This window comes from Sylvia atricapilla, chromosome 25, assembly GCF_009819655.1.
Source record: "Sylvia atricapilla isolate bSylAtr1 chromosome 25, bSylAtr1.pri, whole genome shotgun sequence".
Classification (NCBI taxonomy): Eukaryota; Metazoa; Chordata; class Aves; order Passeriformes; family Sylviidae; genus Sylvia; species Sylvia atricapilla.
In genome coordinates, this window is record NC_089164.1 from 3,565,021 (window position 1) to 3,585,081 (window position 20,061).

The 20,061-nt window shown below is 59.7% G+C and overlaps 2 protein-coding genes across 4 annotated transcripts; one reads left to right on the forward strand and one right to left on the reverse strand.

Annotated features, from left to right (window-relative positions):
* The first annotated feature begins 96 nt into the window (after positions 1-96).
* MICAL1 (microtubule associated monooxygenase, calponin and LIM domain containing 1) lies at positions 97-12,485 on the forward strand. Its single transcript, XM_066335896.1, has 26 exons — positions 97-217; positions 3,413-3,623; positions 3,701-3,979; positions 4,668-4,875; positions 4,955-5,062; positions 5,243-5,341; positions 5,419-5,574; positions 5,773-5,873; positions 6,119-6,376; positions 6,777-6,892; positions 6,970-7,096; positions 7,371-7,443; positions 7,828-7,978; positions 8,053-8,240; positions 8,348-8,457; positions 8,541-8,591; positions 8,689-8,766; positions 9,099-9,273; positions 9,362-9,444; positions 9,564-10,020; positions 10,139-10,233; positions 10,397-10,495; positions 10,620-10,713; positions 10,791-10,890; positions 10,989-11,062; positions 11,168-12,485. The coding sequence occupies exons 3-26, from the start codon at positions 3,719-3,721 to the stop codon at positions 11,296-11,298; spliced, it is 3,393 nt and encodes a 1,130-aa protein (XP_066191993.1). The 5' UTR covers positions 97-217; positions 3,413-3,623; positions 3,701-3,718; the 3' UTR covers positions 11,299-12,485.
* On the reverse strand, positions 12,294-16,971 carry SMPD2 (sphingomyelin phosphodiesterase 2). Of its 3 annotated transcripts, none has more exons than XM_066335898.1 (11): positions 16,936-16,971; positions 15,681-15,766; positions 15,122-15,218; positions 14,959-15,035; positions 14,595-14,688; positions 14,417-14,506; positions 13,992-14,074; positions 13,661-13,793; positions 13,486-13,590; positions 13,251-13,407; positions 12,294-13,010 (listed from the first exon to the last, which is right to left on the reverse strand). In XM_066335898.1, the coding sequence occupies exons 2-11, from the start codon at positions 15,728-15,730 to the stop codon at positions 12,667-12,669; spliced, it is 1,230 nt and encodes a 409-aa protein (XP_066191995.1). In that variant the 5' UTR covers positions 15,731-15,766; positions 16,936-16,971; the 3' UTR covers positions 12,294-12,666. The 3 variants fall into 3 exon arrangements, with proteins under 3 accessions (XP_066191995.1, XP_066191997.1, XP_066191994.1); XM_066335900.1 differs by lacking the exon at positions 16,936-16,971 and adding an exon at positions 16,269-16,510; XM_066335897.1 differs by lacking the exon at positions 16,936-16,971 and having other exon boundaries at positions 15,681-16,237.
* Between the last annotated feature and the right edge of the window lie 3,090 nt (positions 16,972-20,061).

A 20,061-nucleotide genomic window follows, 5' to 3' on the forward strand; every position in this document is an offset into this window, starting at 1 on the left:
CCCTGGGTCCCCCGGCCGCGGGGGAGGGTCGGACGGGCGAGGGGAGGGGAAGGCCGAGGAGGGAAGGGCAAAGGAGAGGAGGGCCGGCCCGGCCGGCAGCTGCTGCTTGCGAAGCCGGAGCTCGTTTCCTGCTCGCTGTCGCCCGGCTGCGCCCAGCTCCGGTCCCTCCCCACGCCCCGGTCCGTGCCTCAGTTTCCCCCTCCGAGGGGCTGTGGAGGTGAGTGGAGGGTGAGGATGGGCAGAGCATCCCTGGGCATAGCGGGGGGGTCAAGCTCTGCTGCCTCCCCGTGTCCCCCCGCTCGGTGCCAGCATCCCGACCGCCGGTCCCCTCCGCCGGCCCCGCGGAGAGCATCGCTGCGCAAGGCGGGGACGGGGGGTGACAAAACCGAGCGGTGATTGTGTGGCGTTGGGGAGGGCTCGGCTCCCCTGAACCCGTGTCCTGCGTGTCTCTGGGACGCTTCGTGGCAGGGTAGCGCTTTTTCTTCGAGTGACCCTTCCCCACAACCTCTCCCCTGCTCCACCCTTGCTGCTTTTCCCCTCCAGCCCCTGACCTCTGCTGCCCTCGGGACAAAGGGAAAAGACAGCAGTCCCTGCTCCTCCTCCGTTCCCCAAACCACCAGTGCTCCCAGTGATGAGTAGGGTGGGGTGGGAAGAGCTTTGCTAAGATCCGTGAGGGATGCTCTGTGCATCATCGCGGGGATGTCTTTGTCACAGATGTGCTTTGGGGTAAAGGAGAGGCAGGAAGAGGAAAATGATGTAGGATGTGAAACCTGACCAGACTTCCTCTTCTTAACCAAAATTCAGTTGCAAGAGCCAGGTCCCTCTGTGGGCTGGTGTTGGAAAGGGGGGACAGGCTGAGCAGCAAAAATAGGGGGGCACCTTTGCTCTTCCCCAAGTGCCATCTGTGCCCAGGGCTCCCCGGGATGTGGCCAGGCTGTGGTGTGTGGGTCCCCAGGTCTGTCCCCTCTTCTCAGCCCTTCTCCCCACAGCTCCATGCTGGGGCCTTGCAAAGCTGGGGTGTGCTCATGCACCCACATCCCTGCCTCAAAGCAGAGGAGCTCACAGGGATTTCCCTCTCCCTCCAGGGATTCCATCCCACCCAAATCAAGGCAAGTTTCCACAGTGTTGGCTAGGGTGGTCTCCTTGCCCAGTCCCACGCCTGGGCTGGTTCTCCTGAGCACAATAACGTTTGTAAGAGCTTCCAGTGCCTTCAACCCTTCCTGCCGCCCTCCCAGCTCAGCTGTTGGTTGAAAGCAAGGGCTTTGGCCAAGCTGTTGGGTGGTCACAAGAAACCCTCCATCCTGCCCACTGGCCTTTCAGTGGAAGTCTCCTGGGGCTCAGCCCAGCTCAGCCTGCGGTGTCCAGGCTGGATCCCAAACCCAGAACAGCCCGGCCACGCTGGGAGCCAGCACAGCACTGCTGAAAGTCCTCCCAGCTTTCATCAGCTCTGGAGCCGTGTCCTTTCCCACCCTATTTCCATGTGTCTGGAAGACACGTGAGCTGCCAAGCAGCTTCCCCCACCTTCTCCCAAGAGGCTGCTTCTCCTGCAAGGGCAAGAGGGAGACCCTGACCCTCAAGGCGGGATGGATGGGGTGTCCCTGCTCCAGGGGTGCTCCCCATGTGTCAGACCCGGGTGATGTCCCATAGGCATTTCTGCAGCCAACCAAAGCCGACATGAGATGAGTCAGGGCTGGCTGCAACCCCCCCTCCTCCCTCCTTGCAGGAACAGTGTTAAGGGAAGAAATGCAAAAAGCTTTGATGGAAGAAGCAGAGCCAGAGGCAGCCTGGCTCAGGCTGTGCCCTGCTCCACCCCCACTGGCCTTTGTGGGCTGAAAGCTGGGGTTTTGTATCAAGCCTGCAGGAACTGAGTTTTCCTAGGAATTTCTGACCTTGCTCGCAGTTGTCAAGGGGGTTTGAGTGTGCCAGAGCGCTGGCAGGATAATCCTTTCTGTAGGAAACTGTGTAACACAAGGCTTGTTGTTCTGCCTCCTCTGAGCCTCCCTGCCAAAGCGTAGGGGCTGGAAAGCTTTCCCAGGCAGCATGCTGACCCTGGCATCGTGTCCAGTGGGAATCAAGGGCGAGAGATGAGCTTTTTTCAGAGCCAGGGGCTGCTGAGGCTGGAGTAGATGCTCCCAGCCTGAGCAGCTGCCTCTGTCCCATCTCCCTGGGGCTGCTGTGGGGTGACCTTGGCAGGTGCCAGTGCAGTGACTTGAGGACAACCCATCTGCACGGGGCATTGATGCCCGGCCAGGTAATGCTGCCTGGGCAGCCTCTGTGGTAGAAGGACGGGTGGGAGCACTGCAAACTCTCTGGGGAGGTTTGCAGCGCTGCCTCAGTTTCCCCAGGCTCGTCCCGTCCCACCAGCAGCGCTCAGGGGAAGAGCAGAAATCTGTCCTCAGATCTCTCATGAATGCACAGGCCATGTCCTCTGTCCCCACGCTGCCACTCCGGTGGGTGCCAGCCCCTGCTGTGCCCCGCTGGGTGCCTTACCCAATGTCTGCCCGGGAAGGAAGTGGTTAAAAAGCCCGGATTTCCTGAGTGCGAGGCTGGAAGGGAAGGTGACCTGCAGAAGTGATTGGAGGGAAGGTGACCTGGAGACACGTTCTGGTGTCGGGGAAGTCCTGAGTGAGACTGAACTCGAAATCCAGCTAGAATTCGGTCTTTCCAGCCAAAATTTAAGCGCTTAAGTGTCTCTTTTCTCCGCACACCCTCATCCCCCTCCTCCTGAGGGCAAGCCTGATTTATTCATGGCATATTTGACTCACTTGCAGCGGTGGCCGCCACCTTCCGGGTGCTGCCACTTGCCTACGACAACACTCAGGAGCGAGAGGGCAAAGAGCGGTGGTTCAAAGGTGGGAGCTCTCCGTCTTCCCGAGCCTTTCCCAGCCCCGGGGCTCGGCGACAGCGGCCGCAAAAGGCTCTTCGTGCTCCGGTTTGCAGGACAGAGGGCACAGGCTGATGCTCCAGGCACTGCTGGGAGGCAGATGTGAGAAGAGCTGGTCCTCTGGGAGATGCCAGGGGCAGGGGGTTTGGGATGCCGCCGGGAAATGTGCTGCACCCCTCCTCCCACGGCTTCCGTGGCACGATGGGGCTGTTTGTAGGGTGATCTGACTTTTATTTGATTTCCTCACCGCTGCTTCCTCTGTGCTAATCTGCTTCCACCCGTTCCAGGAGTGGCAGAAGGGCAGGTGGGGGAAAAGGTCGCCCCACTCCAGCTGCAGAAGCCGGGTTGGCGGGATGGATCCAACCCCGCTCCCTCCGGCCCCAGGGCTGGTCTTGCTGGTTTGTGCAGCAGCTGTGGCCGACTCCTAAAGCCAGGAGCTCCCTCCCATCCCCCCCAGTGAGGCCAATCTGCAGAGGAAGGAAGCGGTATCTTCGCTCCAAAACAACCGGCTCTGCTTGGCTTTTGCAGGTACCCGCTGCATGGAGGAAGCCACTTACTGCTGCCACAGCCCTCCTCATCCCCTCCCCTGAGGCCACCGTGGCAGGGTGACATCGTGGCTCTCTGGGTGCAGCACCCGGCGACGGTTCCACCAGCTGCTGCCACAAAGTGTGCCGATTTTGGCAGTGCCATCACCACCCAACAGCACCTGCAGCTGGGAAACGCGGCACTGAGACAGCAGGTCTGGCGTGGGATGCGTTTGGGGGTGGGGATCCAGGAGGGTCCCCTCCCTGCTGACCTCTGCTGTCCCTCTGCCAGGCTTCTGAGTGACACGGGATGAGTGTGCCGGCCGACGAGCCGGGCAACCCGGCCCATGCCATCTTTGAGAGGTTCCTGCGTGCCGGGGAGTGCCAGGAGGTGCTGGGCTGCTTCGTGGAGCTGTGCCAGCAGCTGGGGCTGCGGGGCACTGGGCTACAGCTCTACCACGGCCTCAAGGCTGCCCTCAACTACTGGAATGCCAAGGCCCTGTGGAGCAAGCTGGATAAGAAAGCTGGGCACAAGGACTACAACCAGGGCACAGCCTGTGCTGGCACCAAGGTACCCGGGATGTGGGGTAAGGGGTTTGGGTCACTCCCTGCCCTAGGTCCTTGTGTCCAGGGTGAGAACATCCCTTGGGACGCTCTGGCTCTCATCCCAGGAGGATGCAGGATGTGCCAGGCGGGAGGTTGATGGAGTTTAATGGGACAGGATGTTAATTAGCACTGCTCAGTTCCCCATGGCGTGATGCCACCTCAGTGCCACCCAGCCAGCAGCGTCCTTCCTCCTCCCAGCTGCCTCTCACTGGGGACATCCCATGGCAAGGCTGAGGGAGCTGTCAAGTCCTTTCTGGCAGACAGGAGCATCCCAAGTAAGATGTCCCCTTGGGGACATCGGTTCCCTGTCCCACAGATGATGATGTTTGTCCTGACTGCTGTGCCCCGTTGTCCCAGCCCTGTGCAGAAGCTGTCAGAAGACCAAACCCATGTCAGGGCTGCAGCAGACCTGCACTTTATCCAATCTTATCTCATCCAGTGCTTTCATTGCTGCCATTGTCCTGTGTGAAGGTTCAGGGGCTGGGGGGCACTTGCAGAGAGAATCAGGCAGAAAAGGGAGAACACTGAGGAGGGCCAGATCCTGACCCAGCACGCAGGTGGGGAGGGGCTGCCTTTGGGAGCGCTGGGGTGTTCACCCAAACTCTGCTCTGGGGCTGCTCACCCATTTCTGTGCCCGTCGTGTGCCGTGGCAGTGCCTGGTGGTGGGCGCTGGCCCCTGCGGGCTGCGGGCGGCCATCGAGCTGGCGCTGCTGGGCGCCCGCGTGGTGCTGCTGGAGAAACGCGACTCCTTCTCCCGCAACAACGTCCTGCACCTCTGGCCCTTCACCATCCACGACCTGCGGGCGCTGGGCGCCAAGAAGTTCTACGGGCGCTTCTGCACTGGCACGTTGGACCACATCAGTGAGTTTTAGGGGGGACCAGGCTCTGGGGAGTTCAGGGGTTCAGGGGTGCAGCCCTGAGTACCTCTCTGCCCTCCCAGGTATCCGGCAGCTCCAGCTGATCCTGCTGAAGGTGGCTTTGCTCCTGGGGGTGGAGGTGCACATCAATGTGCGGTTTGAGGGCCTTGTGCCCCCTGCGGGCGAGGCAGGTATGGTATCCCCACAGAGTGGGTGGCATTCCTGGGGACAAGGACAGGGCTGTGCGTGGCCACTCTGAGCCCCTCAGTCCCTCTTCTAGCCCAGAGCATGCCTTTTTGGGGGGAATAAGATGCAACCCTTTCCCTGCTCCCTGAGGACCAGTGCATTCATGACCACCCCTCTCCCTGCAGGTGGCTGGCAAGCTGTTCTGCAGCCCAGCTCCTCTCCCCTCACCCAGTACGAGTTCGACGTCCTCATCTCAGCTGGCGGTGGCAAATTTGTCCCTGAAGGTGACAACACGTGTCCCTGCAGGCCCGGGGCCAATATGTGGGGCTGGGTAGGGGCTCACACCTCTCCCCTCCTGCAGGGTTCAAGCGGAAGGAGACGCGTGGGAAGCTGGCCATTGGCATCACCACCAACTTCATCAACCGCCACAGCCGGGCTGAGGTGGAGGTGGCTGAGATCAGCGGCGTGGCCCGAATCTACAACCAGAAGTTCTTCCAGAACCTCTACAACAAAACTGGTCAGTGGTTCTGTGGTCCCAACCCCGCATGTAGGGCATTGGGGGTTCCTGTGCTCTCCTGAGAGAGCTGGAGGCTCAGCCCCAGGATGTCCCCAGCAATGGGGTGCATGTCCCCACATGGTACCCCATTGCAGGGGACATTTGGTGTCTGAGCTGGGGCACTCTGTGACCCTGACTCAGCCCCTTTCATCTCACCAGGCATTGACCTGGAAAACATCGTGTACTACAAGGACGACACTCACTATTTCGTCATGACGGCCAAGAAGCAGAGCCTGCTCAAGAAGGGGGTCATCCTCCAGGTGAGAAGGGCAGGATCTGGCCCTGGCATCTCACAACTGAAAGCCTTGAAAAATTGTGCATGCTGGTTTGACTGCACATCCCTGGGGTGGTAGAGGTTGCAGCAGCTGTTGTTTGTGCCACAGGAAAAATTCTTCCAGGGTACTGAAAGTGCAGTGGCAGAGCTGCACCCTAGAGCTGGGTGCTCCCAGGCTGAGGGACTGACATCACTTCCCACATCCCAGTCAGCTTCACTCCATCCCCACAGGACAAAGCCGACATCGAGAGCCTCCTGTCCCCAGAGAATGTGAACCGGGATGCCCTCCTTAGCTACGCCAAAGAAGCTGCCAACTTCTCCACCAACTACTGCCTGCCCGAGCTGGAGTTTGCCCTCAACCATCGGGACCTGCCTGATGTTGACATGTTTGACTTCACCTGCATGACGCGCTCGGAGAACGCGGCCCTGGTGCGGGAGCACAACGGGAGCCGTCTGCTCCTGGGGCTGGTGGGCGACTGCTTGGTGGAGGTGAGAGTTTCCCCTGCAGCACCACCTCATGCGCCCATTTCCCTCTCCCTGCACGATGCATTGGTTGCAATGTATTTCCCCTCCCTAAATGCTTCTCATCGCAATCACCCAGTGCACCACATCTTTGGGCAGGCTCCCAGTAGTGGCATGTTTTGGGGAGGTTGTTTCTTTCTCTAGCCCCACTGGAGATCTGGGGTTGGTTCAGGGTGGAGGAGCAGCCCAGCCCTTCCCCAGACTCAGCTGTGCTGGCTGGGGAGGAGATGGCCACCCATCCTCTCCGTGCGCGTCCTGCCGCCGCTCCCTCTTTCATCGCTGGCCAAGCCTGGCAGCTCCCAGCCTCCTCCCAGCTGCCCCGACCAGCCATGCAACTCCAATTCCAGCTCTGCCTTTCCCTTTGCAGCCCTTCTGGCCGCTGGGCACCGGGGTGGCCAGGGGCTTCCTCGCTGCCTTCGACGCAGCGTGGATGGTGCGGCGGTGGGCGGCTGGGACACCCCCGCTGGAGGTGCTGGCCGAGAGGTGAGTGTCCCTGTCCCACTGGCTCTGGAGCACGTGAGGATGGTAGCAGTGATGCCAGCCCTGTCCCTTACCCCCAGGGAGAGCATCTACCAGCGCCTTTCGCAGACATCCCCAGACAACACCAACAAGAACATCAGCCAGTACAGCATCGACCCGGCCACGCGTTACCCCAACATCAACCTGCAGGCCATCAAAGCCAGCCAGGTACCTGGGCAGGTCCTGCCATGGGACAGCCAGTCAGCCCAGCCTCCCTGGTTGTCAGGGTGACACTAATTTACCCAGTCCCCTGTCTCTGAGGGTGTGAGAGCAAAGCTATTAGTCCCCAGGACATTGAGTTCATTGCCCATTGTGGATGGCAGAGGGTTCTGGAGAGCTGTGTGGGGTGTCCAGGTGTCCCCGTTGGCAGGGCCAGCTCCCTGCAGGGTGTCATTGGCTCTCTACAGGCGGTGACCCACCACTGGCATGTCCCCTTTGGCAGGTCAGGGACCTCTACCTCGTGGGCATGGTGGAGGTGGACCACAAGAGGAAGAGTGACAACCGGCTCAGCATCGGTAGGAGCAACCAGTCCTGCCCCATTCCTTCCAGCAGCACTGATTTTCCTCCCCATCTTTATTTCTTGCTCCCTGGCCTGTGTCCAGCGGGCTGTCCTGGTGACACCAATGGTTTTTATCCCCTTTGCTTGTGGCCCATGTGGGGACACAGCCCCACTGCTGCCTTCTGGGGAGGAGGCTGTGCCCCTGCAGCCTGCACTGATGCTGAGCCATGAAATATTGACAGATGCTTTATCAACGTATTTATTGAGACTGGCGGGGATGGTTGTGCAGGGACAGGGGGTGTCTCAGGTTGCTCCCATGGGATCCCTTCCCTGTTAAAGCACAGATGCTGAGGCAGGAGGTGGACTTGGGGTGGGGTGTCCCCTGTCTCTGCCTCTCCAGCCGACCCTGGAGCTGTCTATGAAGAGCTGCTGAGCTGGTGCCAGGCCAGCACGGCTGGATACCCTGGCGTGGCTGTGACCAACTTCAGCACCTCCTGGACCAGTGGCTTGGCCCTCTGCGCCCTCATCCACCACTTCCGCCCAGACCTGGTGTGAGTGCCCTGGGAGCCCCCAGAGCCCCCCACCCTGCAGAGCCCACCCTGATGGCAGCCATGTCTCCCCACAGGGACTTTGACTCTGTGGACCCCCAGGATGCCATTCGGACCCACCAGATTTTGCTGGACGTAGCAGAGCAGGAGCTGGGCATCCAGCCTGTACTCTCCAGTGCTGAGATGGCCACCATGACAGGGCCTGACCACCTGGACCTCATCACCTACCTCAGCCACTTCTATCAAGTTTTCAGGACCTCTCCAGGTGTGAGATTTTGGGGGAATTTGTCCCATCCTGAGCCACACAGGGGCTAGCTGAGTGCTTTGCTCTTTGTTGGGTGGGTCTGACCAAAATGGCCATGTTCTGTGCAGAGGTGGAGGTCAGCGAGAGGTCAGCAGTGTCTCCCCGTGGCACACGAGGGGCCATCCTCTTTCTCAGCAAGCTGCAGAAGAGCCGGAACCTGGCACACAAACGTGCCCAGGTGAGGGACCCCCACCCAGACCCTCATGACACACCAAAACCCTGTCCCACTCCCCATCCTAACCAGCCCCTTTGGATTCGCAGGACACTGCCCAGAAGGACACTGAGGCCAAGAGGAGCCGCAGGGACGCTGAGGTGGGTCTGCCCCAGGTGCCCCAAGTGGGGCTGTGCTGGGGTGCAGCTGTCCTGGGGGGAGAGTGGGGGGCTGACCCTCCCCTTGGGTCACTTGTAGCTGGACACGGGGCTGGATGGAGACACTGTGGACAGTGCCCACGAGCCGCTGCGAACCGTCGTGATGGACCCAGGGCAGGTTGGTCCTTGTGTCACCTTGGAATGGACAGTCCAGCTCAGGGCAGGTGGGCGCCAGCGGGGCATCAGCGGCTGGGAGGGCCAAGCCAAGGGCTGGCACCAGGGCTACACACAAGCAAACGCCCACATGTTCCCAGCTCCTCCCTGCCTGTTTCCTGACCCAACTGGTTTTCCGGAGCCAAGACTTGCCACTCCCTCGCCCATCTCGAGCAAACCCAGCGCTGCGAGAGGGGCAAAGCCCTGCCCCGTGCCCCCATGGCTGCGGGCACGGCCACGGGGCAGGGTGGCTGCCAGGCCCCCGGTGCCACCCCAGCCTGTCCTGTCCCCGCGCAGCCACCGAGGGAGAGGACAGGGGAGAACAGTGACGCCTGCTACTTCTGCGGCCGCCGTGTCTACATCCTGGAGCGAGCCAGCGCCGAGGGACGCTTCTTCCACCGCGGCTGCTTCCAGTGCCGGCACTGCGGGGCCACCCTGCGCCTGGGCGACTACGCCTTCGACGAGGAGGATGGTGAGGAGCCTTTTGGGGACAGGGAATGCTTGGGGCACGGCTTCTCCACCTGGCAGGTTGTCACATGAGTTCGCTCCCCTCCGCTCAGGTAACTTTTACTGCTCGCTGCACTACCCCAATCCACCCAGCGTGGACCTGCCCCGGGATGAGGCTTCAGCGCTGCTTGATGGGGTAAATCACCCTAAATCCCTGTAGGTGATGGAGGAAAGGCAAAATGGTGGGGGAAGGGAGGGGGGATGGTTGGGTGTGGCCCTGTGCTGCATCACCCCTTTGCTCTGGCTCTGCTGTAGGATGCTGATGCTGCTGCCCACCCACCCTCAGATGCTGGAAACCCACGTGTGTCCTCCATGGAGTGGGCACCCGGTCCAGTTCAGCCCACTCCAGCAGCCCCACAGGCAGGGGAAGAGCCTGGGGAAGTTGAGGACACTGCAGATGCTGGTGACACAGAGGAGCAGGAGCTGCTGGCACAGCCTGGGGGGGATGTGAGGGAAGAGGAGGTTCCCAGAGTGGAGCCCCAAGTAACAGCAGAGGAGGGTGAGGAGAGTGGGCGCAGGAGGAAAATCATCCTTACACCGCTGGAGAAGCTCAATCTGTCCACGCTGAACCTCACCAGTGAAGCAGAGCCCGAGCCTCCGCTGAAGCCAGCTCGTCTGCGGCTCCAAGCAGAACCTGAGGCCCTCCCTGCCCTGAGGCAGGGACAAGGCGCCTGGAAGGAGGAGGAGGAGGAGAAAAATGACATGGAGAAAGGTAGGTGGTACAAACTGGAGTCTCCATATGAGCAGAGCTCTCAGTCTCTCCAGGACCCTGTTGTATCTCACATCTTGCTCGTGAGGAACCAGTCTGAAACAGCTCTTTTCTTGGGCAGATTTGGAGGACAGTGATAGCGAAGAAGAGGAGGAGGAGGAAGAGGAGGAGGAGGAGAAAGAGGAAGGCACAGGCCTTGGCATCATGAAAGACTTGGTGAGGATTTTCCCCAAGTGATGGTAGCACCACCAGCACAGGTGGTAACTGGGGCTCTTGCTCCTCTCACAGTGGCATTGGGTCTGGCTCAGCTTTGGCCGCCAAGGCAGGAGGTGTCTGGGGCAGACAGTGATCCCCTGCCCATGCCACTGTCCTTTCACAGTACCCAGAGCCCAGGGAAGAGGAGAAATACCCCACCTGGAAGCGCACATTGGCCCGCCGGGCCAGGGAGTCCCAGATGAAGAGGTTCTGCAAAGCCCAGGTAACTCCACAGGGGAGAGCCAGGTCCCCAGCATGGCACTGTACCCTCTCCCCTCTGTCGTGCTGCTGGTGGCCACATGCTGGCAGCTGCTGGCCTGCAAGTGAGTGCTGCCCTTCTCTTACAGGCCATCCAGAGACGGCTGGAGGAGATCGAGGTGACATTCCGGGAACTGGAGCAGCAGGGCATCAAGCTGGAGAAGTTACTCCGGGATGAGAATGGTAAGGCCAGGGTGGACGGGGCACCATTATCCTGCAGCGAGGGTCTGCACCCCACTCACCATTCCCCTATCCTGCAGAGAGCCCAGCTGACCAGCACACACAGTGGACAAACCAGCTGCTGTACCTGGTCCAGAAGAAGAACAATCTGATGAGCGAGGAGTCCGACCTCATGATCGCGTAAGGCTTGGGGGATGCTCCTTGGTTGGTGTGGGGGGCTCAGCTCACCCCAATCCCCTGCAAACCCAGTACCCAGCACAGCCTTTTCCTCCCCACAGGGTGCAGGAACTGAAGCTGGAGGAGCAGCAGTGTCAGCTCGATGAGAAGCTCCGGAGTTACATGAACAAGGAGGGTGAGTGCCAGCACACGCCAGGGAGAGGATCCCTTTGCATGGTGCAGGAGGCAGGTCAGGGCTTGTGGCCTTCCCAAGCTCTACTCTGGCCCCCTGCACCCACAGATGCCATGAAGACACCTGAGGACGAGAAGGCTGAGCAGGAGATCCTGGAGCAGCTGGTGGAGGTGGTGAATAAGCGGAATGTCCTCATCCAACTGCAGGAGGAGAAGCGGCTCAGTGAGCTGCGGCCTTGATCTGCACAGCCCCCGGAGCCACCGGGTCCTCCCTGGGCCCCAAGCAGAGCGTGTGTGTGTGAGTCCTGGGCTGAACATCACTCTCAGCTACCTCTGGAGGTGGTGATGCCCCTCTGCCTACAGGCGCAGCAGCTGCCGCAGCAAACCCAGCTCCCTGCTTGCCAAAGTCTGTCATAGAGGGGCCAGACCCACTGGTGGATGCCCCCATGAGGAGACATCAAGAAGCACTCAGCTTTGGGGTGCTGAAAGTGCATTCCTGTGTGTGGCTGGATTGCCTTTGCCTTGTGCTTGCTGGAAAACAAGACTTCGCAGAGGACTGCCAAAGGGGGCTGTGGTGGCTCCCAGCAGCAAGGAGGTGACTGGCTCAGGGAAGCTTCAGGAATGCTTCCTCAAAGCCACCTTGGGACATCCATCCCAGCCTGGTCTGTTCATCTGAAGGAACATCTGAAGAAACATCTGGCTGTACAGGCTGGGGCCAGTGACAGACAGACTGGGCTGATCCAGCCACTCTGCACCACTGCTTTCGGATGCCATGTCCACGCTGTCCCCAGCTGCTGCAGGAAACCAGGATCAGAACCCTACCATGAGCCCTGTGGGCCAGGGAAGGCCTTTTTGTCCAGCAGCTCCTAAGGGAATTGTGCTCACGGCCAGCACTCTACCACCAAGGACAAGGGACACCAGGGACTGCCCTCCTTGCCCCTTTGGGATTTTTCTGCTTGGCAATCCCACACTGGCCTTTGCACAGACCTCAGGCACCCCTGGAGCTCCTGGCTGTTGCAAGGTGGCCTCTGTGACCAAACGGTGCTCATGGCAGCCCCAGATGTGTTGGGATGGGGGCGCCAGGTGAAAGTTCCTCTCTTGGCAACACCACCCTGTGCTCAGCCCTCATCCTGCCATTCCCTCAGCACGTCCTCCAGCTCTCCCTGTGTTTGTAACAGCCCTACAATCCTTCTGCAAACCCCCTCCCTTCAAATAAAGCCCCCCTGACCCAGTGCCAAAGGTTAAAATACTGCCTTTATTTTCCATCATAGTTAGGACTAGTTGCCAGAACAGCCACCAGTGTAAAACTCTGAGGCCACCCCAGGCAAGGGGGGGTCCTTAGCGTCTCAAGCCTTTTACCAGGCCAGTGGGTCCCTCCGTGTACAAAAGTGTGTATTTAAAAAGTCAGCAATAAAAACCTGCCTCCATTGTGGTTCTCACAGGGGTCAATGCAATAAATCTACCCAAAAAATCTCGATTTCACCCAGAGGCAGCTGTCAAACCTGCACCACTGCATTGGCTGCAGTGCTGCTTGCCTAAAACCTGAAGTCAGCTAAAGACAAGGGTGAAAAAGGGGACATGGTGGGGACATTGTGGGACAGCCTCAGCTCAGCCTTCGCTGGGACGCTCCTGCAGGGCTCGCAGTGCCATCCACATCTGGTCCTCGGTGCCGTGCAGCATCTTCACCTCCATGGTGTGAAATAGGTGGAGACCAGTGGCGAGGACGAGGACGCCGAGGGCGAGGAAGGCCAGCAGGCAGAAGGAGAGTTTGGGGAAGGGCTGCTCTGTGCCCAGTCCAGCCAGCGTGCCCAGTGCAGCCACGGCCTGGAGCAGCAGCAGCAGCAGGGCCAGCACAGCCATCCTGCCCGAGGAGTAGCGCTGCCGCTGTGCCGCCCGCAGCCCCACGCCCACCTCCGTCCGTGCCTCTGTCACCACGTCTGCCAGTGCCAGGTCTGTGGGGACAGGGGCCCTCAGCAGGGTGAGACCCCCCATATACCACCCCTGTACCCCACCATGCCACCCCAATACCCCTCTCCCCATCCCCACTGCTCTGCAGCCCTCCACAAGAAGCACCACAAGGGGAAACATCCTCAAGGAACTCCATCCAACTCCACCAGTCCATCCAACTCCACCAGTCCACCCACCAGTGCCCCCAGCACAGAGTGGATGCTGGCAGCAGCCCCCCGACTTACCAGCAGTGCCAAGGGTGGCACCTGCAGGCTGTCCCTGCCTCTGGATGTGCAGTGTCGCCATCACAGCCTCATGGTCTGAGAAGGGGATGTCCATGCCTGGGGCTGGCCCTGTAGTGGTCTTCAGCTCTTCACACTTCACCGTGAAGCTGGAGATGGCCTGGGTGAGGGGACAAGGGGGTGACACCAGTGCCTCACCCCTGCCATTCACAGCTGGTGGGCAAATGCTCCCCGTTACCTTGTAGAGGATGTAGTCAATGCGGATGCCCAGCGGGAAGGGCAGCAGCTCTGACTTGTCAGTGAAGCAGTTGTTAGGGACAAGGGTGCAGCCATTCTTACAGCCCTGAAACAAAAGCTGGGTGGGTCAGGGGCTCTTGGTGTGCCCTGGGACCCCACTCAGCCCCTCAGCTCACCTCAAAGTGCGTGGCCTCAGCAAAGGCGTCCCGCAGCCCTGTCCAGCCACGCAGCAGCCGGATGCCCACATCTTCGGGGTGCATGTTCAGGTCCCCTCCCAGCAGCACCAAGTCTGCTGCCTTTGAGGTGTGTCTGTGGGGACAGGGGTGGCTGTCCTTCCCTGCCCTGCCTGGCACCAGACTGGAGTGACAGGGACCTGCCCAGTGCTCCTCCACCTCATTCCTGACTGGGACTGGTGCAAACGGGAGCTCTCTGCAGTGCAAGGCCCAGGGGCAGGGGTGACCACACACATCCTGGGGACCCACAGGGGGACACCCTGCAGCTGCTCACCGGATGAACTGGGCCAGCTCCCAGGCCTGCACCAGGCGGTGGGGCAGGTAGGCGTCCTTGTCCCGGCAGTACTCGGCGTGCAGCTGGAGATGGAAAGCAAAGGGGCTGTGACTCCCACACCTGTGACACCTGCCCTGCTTCCAGGCTCTCTGCAAACCCACCTAGCCCCTCCCAACAGTCCTTGCCAACCTCTCTGTCTTTATGTCACCTCCACTGGGGTGAGAGAGCCTGGGATGCTCACCCCAATGCACAGGTAGGTTATGGGTCCTTGTCCCGAGCAATATTTTATTAAATCAGCGCATAGTCCAGGGCAGAGGGTGGAGAGCAGTGGTTAAAGCAAAGGAACAGTAAAAGAGGGATATGGCCACTCATTCCCATCCTCCCCATTGTTCCCCTCATGTTGGGTTCTTCCCTGGGATGCTCACATGGGTGATGTAGACGTTGAAGATGATCCCTGAGATCTTCATAATGACGAGACCAACGGACTTGCCGCCAAACCAGTCCCCGTGCTGGAGCTGCCCAAGAGGAAGTAGGGCAGGTCAGAGCTCCTGAGGCACTCTGGGGGTGGACACCATGGTGCCACAGGCCCCCCACCCCACTTACCATGTAGGGGTACCCATTCAGTGAGTACTGGTAGAGGAGCGTGTCCAGGATGGGGAACCTGGAGAAAACGCAGAGGCCACTGCCGATCACCCCGCTGTGGGAGGGAAAAAGCACAGTGAGGAGACGTGGCTCCCAAAAACTCTGCCTCCCCTGAGCCCTGAGCCAGGAGGCCTCCCCGTATGCCTGAATCCCAGTGTGTGTATGTTCCTGTGAGCATCCCACTGCTCAGGCATGGGGTCTCCCACAGCGATGGTGACCTAAAGCACCTGCAGCAGTCTCTGCAAGTGCTAAACCCCAAAGACACGGCACAGCCCTGGCGCTGCCCCACAGACAGCCTCGAGGGGGCTGACCTTGCCCTTCTCACCTGCGGAAGTAATGGGAGAAGGGGTAGCAGCCTGCTAGTTTCACCTTCAGGTCACTGTAGTCCTGCTCGCTCCACACCTGGAGAACAGTGGGATAGGCTGAGAACAATCACGCTCATCTCCCAGGCTGGGAACGGGTGCACTCGGCTCACAAACCGCCCTCACCTCCTGGAGCAGCACCAGGTCAAAGCCCTCCTGGCGCAGCGTGTCCCCGATGAGCCGCACCCGCTCCTGCCGCCGCTTGCTCAGGTAGCGGATGGCCCTGCCAGGGAGAGGTGACAGTCAAAGCCTGGTGGGGACAGCGTGATGGGGGCTGTGGAGGCCCATTGTGACCCGGAATGAGAGAGAGAAAGAGGGCTCCAGTACCAGCAGAAGCAGGATGCGGGTGGGAAGGGTGGGAAGGGGAAAGAGCCATGCAACGACATAGGGACAAGAGGGATATGCAAGGAGGCTGTTTGGGGACAGCTTCTGAGGCCTGCAGAATTGAGGCAGCTCATCCTTGCTTAGGGTGCAAATAGGGGTTTCTTCTGGGGCTGACAAGCACAGAAGGGACAGGAGGCACTACCCAGCCAAGCATCTCATGACCATCTGGGGCTGGGAGAGTGGTGTGACCCCAAAATAAAAGGGCCATGAAGGTAACCCCAAGGATGGACCCCTCTCCCAGTGTGGGGCCCTCATCTCCACCCACACAGCCTGGCACGGACCTGGCGAAGTCTGGACTCACCAGCAGTTGAGGTCGAAGATTCGGAGGCGCAGGGTGGGCTCTCCCTCCATCGGGGTTTTGCAGGCAGCGCCGGGCAGAGGGGACACCTGCAGGGAGTGGGTTGGAGTGACAGCCCCCAGGAGCCAGCACAAGGCTGCAGGACAGAGCCAAGGGGCCAGGCTGGGAAGGCGGAAGGGCTGAGGCAAGGCAAAAGGCAGGAAGGAAGGAAGGAAGAGTGCTCGGGGTACTCCAGGCCTTTCCCCTCCTTTCCTGCACGCAAGGACCACCCCAAACCCTAAACTGCCCCCGTACAGGGATCCATGTACCCAAACCACCCACATGACCCTACATCCAGTGGCTGGGGACACCGGTGGGCCAGGGATGGGGTACAGAGGGGGTCAACCCCTCTGCCTGTCAGTGAGCTGTGTTCCAGGACAGATTTTCACCCTGGTTCCAAGGCGGAGCTGCGAGGCACGGGCAGGGGACACCGTCGGACGCCTCCCCACCCGGGAAGCCCAGGGATCCTTTTTGGTACCCCAAATCTCTGCGGAGCCAGCAGCTCCGGAGCAGCCCCACCGCCCCGCCAGCTCCGCTTCTCCCATGCCTGACCCCGTGAGATTGTCCAGGTTCCTGTTTAGAAGCTAAAAAGAGCAACCCCGGAGCTCCAGGATGCCGGTGCGGGCAGCCGGGCTCTGCCTGCCCCCGCGGGATTACCCGGCTCCTTCCTGAGCCGCGCTAATTAATGCCGGCGGCTTCTATCAAGCCTGAGCCCCCGGGGACGCTCCCCGAGGGATGCGGCGGCGACAGCGGCGGGACAACGAGCGGGACAGCGGCAACAGGTGGAGCGGGGACAGGAGCGGGGAAACAGCAGAGCGGAGAAACAGGAGAGCGGGGAAAGCGGGGGAACGCGGAAAGAGGAGCAGCGGAGCTGCAGGAGGAGCGGGGCCGGCAGCGGAGCACGCGGGGGAGCAGAGCGATGGGAAGAGCGGAGCTGCAGGAGGAGCGGGGCAAGCGGGGAAGCGGAACAACGGGAGGATCGGAGCTACCGGGGGAGCGCAGCTATAGGGGAAGCAGCGCTAAAGGGGGGACGGGACAAGCGGAGGAGCGGAACAACGGGAGGATCGGAGCTACCGGGGGAGCGGGACCGGCAGCGGGACAAGCGGAGGAGCGGAGCAGTGCGGAAGGAGCGCGGCTCCAGGGGCCGGCAGCGGAGCAACAGGCGGAGCGCGGCCGGGAGCAGCGGGGCGCGGAGCCATCGGCGGGGCCCGGAGCGGACCTGCAGCGGGCCGGGAGCGGCGCCGAGCCGCGGGACTACGCGTCCCGGCAGGCAGCGGAGCGGGGCGGAAGGGGCAGGCCCGGGACCGGGGCACGGGGGGGGAATGGGGCCGGGGAGGGTGGAAAGGGCCGGGGCAGGGTGTGGTGGGTGTAACGGGGTGTGATGGGTGTAACGGGGCGCACGACCGGGGAAAGCGGCCGGTGGTGAAACGCGTCGCCTGTGTCCTCTGAGTGTAGGATGGGGGAGTGTGTGATTCTGTGCGCCGAGCGGCCGAGGCACCGCGAGCAGGGCTGGGAGGGGTGATGGAGAGTGCTAGGACAGACCCTCTGCCACCCCGCGGGAGAAGGTGCGACCCCCTAAAAGGTGTGACCCTCTAAAAGGTGGGACCCACTGAAAGGTGTGACCCTCTAAAAGATGTGATCCTCTCAAAGGTGGGACCCCCTAAAAGGTGTGACCCTCTAAAAGGTGTGACCCCCTAAAAGGTGTGACCCTCTAAAAGATGTGGACCCTCTAAAAGGTGGGACCCCCTAAAAGGTGTGACCCCCTAAAAGGTGTGACCCTCTAAAAGGTGTGACCCTCTAAAAGATGTGATCCCCTCAAAGGTGGGACCCCCTGAAAAGTGGGACCCCCTAAAAGATGTGATCCCCTCAAAGGTGGGACCCCCTGAAAAGTGGGACCCCCTAAAAGGTGTGATCCCCTCAAAGGTGGGACCCCCTAAAAGGTGTGACCCTCTAAAAGATGTGATCCCCTCAAAGGTGGGACCCCCTAAAAGGTGGGACCCCCTAAAAGATGTGACCCCCTAAAAGGTGTGTTCCTGAAGGCAGCGATGCTGCGGCCAGCCCAACCTTCCCCGCAGCAAACCCTGCAGCAGGGATGGAAACTAGGGCACAACACAGCTGGATGCGGCATCCTGGTACCCAGAATCGAGGTCCCAGGAGAAGCGTTATCCAGCCAAGGGGGTTACAGGGGACATGGCAGCTCTCATAGTCCTGGCTATTGAAAGAAATCCCAAGAAATAAAATAGGAACTTCAGAACTGCTTGAGCCAACCCATGAACAAATAATTTTAATTTTTTTTTTGTTTTTTTCAGCAGACCGTAGTTTTCTCGGAGCTCCACAGTCTCCTCTCTTTGAAGTTGGACAGATACAGTAAACACAACAAATATATGATACAACCCATCACAGCTGGATTAAAAAAAAAAATACACAAAAAATATAATACATAAAAAAAAAGGATTTTTAACATTGTGGACTGACGCAGCTCTAAAAATGGTGATTTGTAACCCTGGTAAGCTTTACAAAGTCTTTAAAAAAATAAAACAGTACTTCATGTGAAATTCATAAATACACTGGAGGAGAACGGAGGGGTTGGGGAGGGGCAGGGGAGTTGAAAAAGTGTCTCTGGGATGATGACTAAAGCCCAGCCAGGGCTGCTGGGGGCACCAGTCTGTGTGCGTGGGGTGCAGCGTGAGCCCTGGGCTGGGTGCAGGCAGAAGGGAGGAGGGAAGGATGGAGGCACAAACCGGTCCAGTTAACAAAGAGCTTCATCCCCCATCGAGGCTGGGAGTGGGGGCACGCCTGTGTTTTATGGTGAGGGAGTTTTTTGAGTTTTCATTCCCAGAGTTTTAGATCAGTGAGTGAAACAGAAGAGGGGAAAAAAAAAACAAAAACAAAAACAAAAAAAAACACCCAACCCAAAAACCTACAGAACAACAAACAAACATGCTACATATGAGAACTTGGCCAGAGAGTCCCAGCACAGCCCTGGCATGGTATGCCAGTGCCTGGCCTTGGATTTTTCCCTCTCTCTTTCCCCCCCTGCTCCGTCTGCTCTGCTCACAGGAGCCACTTCAGCCCAGTCCCAGCACTGTGCCCTCGGCCTGGCAAGGGGCTGGGGTGGCTCTGTCCCATCCCACAGGGATGGGTGGCTTTCCCCAGAAGCAAGAGGTCGAAGTCTCCCTGCCTCACAGGACACGTGGCATCAAAGGGGTAGCCAAGGTGCTTTCCTGAGCTCCGGGGCTATTCCTGCTCCTTGCACTGGCAACACTGAGCCTAAACCTGCTCTGTCCCCATCCCAAAGGGGCCGCAGTGCCCCTCAAAACACTCGTGCCCTCCTTCCCACCGCCTTCACTCTCCTGCCAACCCAGACCTGGCTACCTCGGGCTCTCCATCCCCCTGCCAGCCTCCTGCCACCCTGCTCCCTGTCATCTCTGTCCCTCTGTGACCCTCCTGAACCCTGGGGTTATTTTCCCCACACTCTGCCCTTGCAGTTGCAGCCTCAGGGCCAGGCACTCTGCTTTGGCTTTACTTTGGGCTGCAGCCACAAAAACACCAGCAAGCTGACCCAGCCCCTTATCCTGCCACCCCTCCTGTTCTCTGTCCCCTCTCTGTCTCTGTCCTCTCTGTCCCAAACTCTGCCCACTGACAGCTTGGCTCTGCATTGCTCAATATGTTTTTCCCTGCACAAGTCACCTCCCCGGCCACTTCCCACAGGATGCAGGAGAGCGGACGGAGCAGTTTGGAACAGTCATTGCAGAAAAAAGGCAAAAAAGAAAAAAAAAAAAAAAAAGGTGAAGGAACAAAAAAACCCCAAAATAAGGAAAATGTACATATACAAAATTAATTAGGCAAATCTGCTCTCACTGCTCTTGACTCGTAACTCCTCAGCAAGCAACCACAGTGGGGACACTGAGCCTGGGCCACCCCCAAGTGCAGTTCCTGAAAGCACACACACAGCTCAGGGGAGCCCCCACAAAACCCAGCCAGAGATGGAGACATCCCAAACCTTTTCCCAAACCAGACACTTCCCGTGCAGGGTGGGAGAGGAGCACCTTGGGCACTGCGAAGGGCAATCAGCCTGATTACAAGCACGGTGTCTTTTTAAAAAGTATTAAAAAGCACTTTCATAAAAAAAAAAAAAAAAAAAGAAAAAAAAAAAAGGAGCCATAAAACCCCATGGTTTGCATTGTCAATGCCCTCATACCTTCACTGCCAACGATTCCCAGTGCCCCCAACCTGACATGGAGAAGGAGCATCCCTGGGGAAGTGGCATTGTCCCCTCCTCCACTCTGCCCTGCCCGTCTGTCCCCACGTCCCCTGGGCTGTGCCACGCAGTGCCACTGCTGCT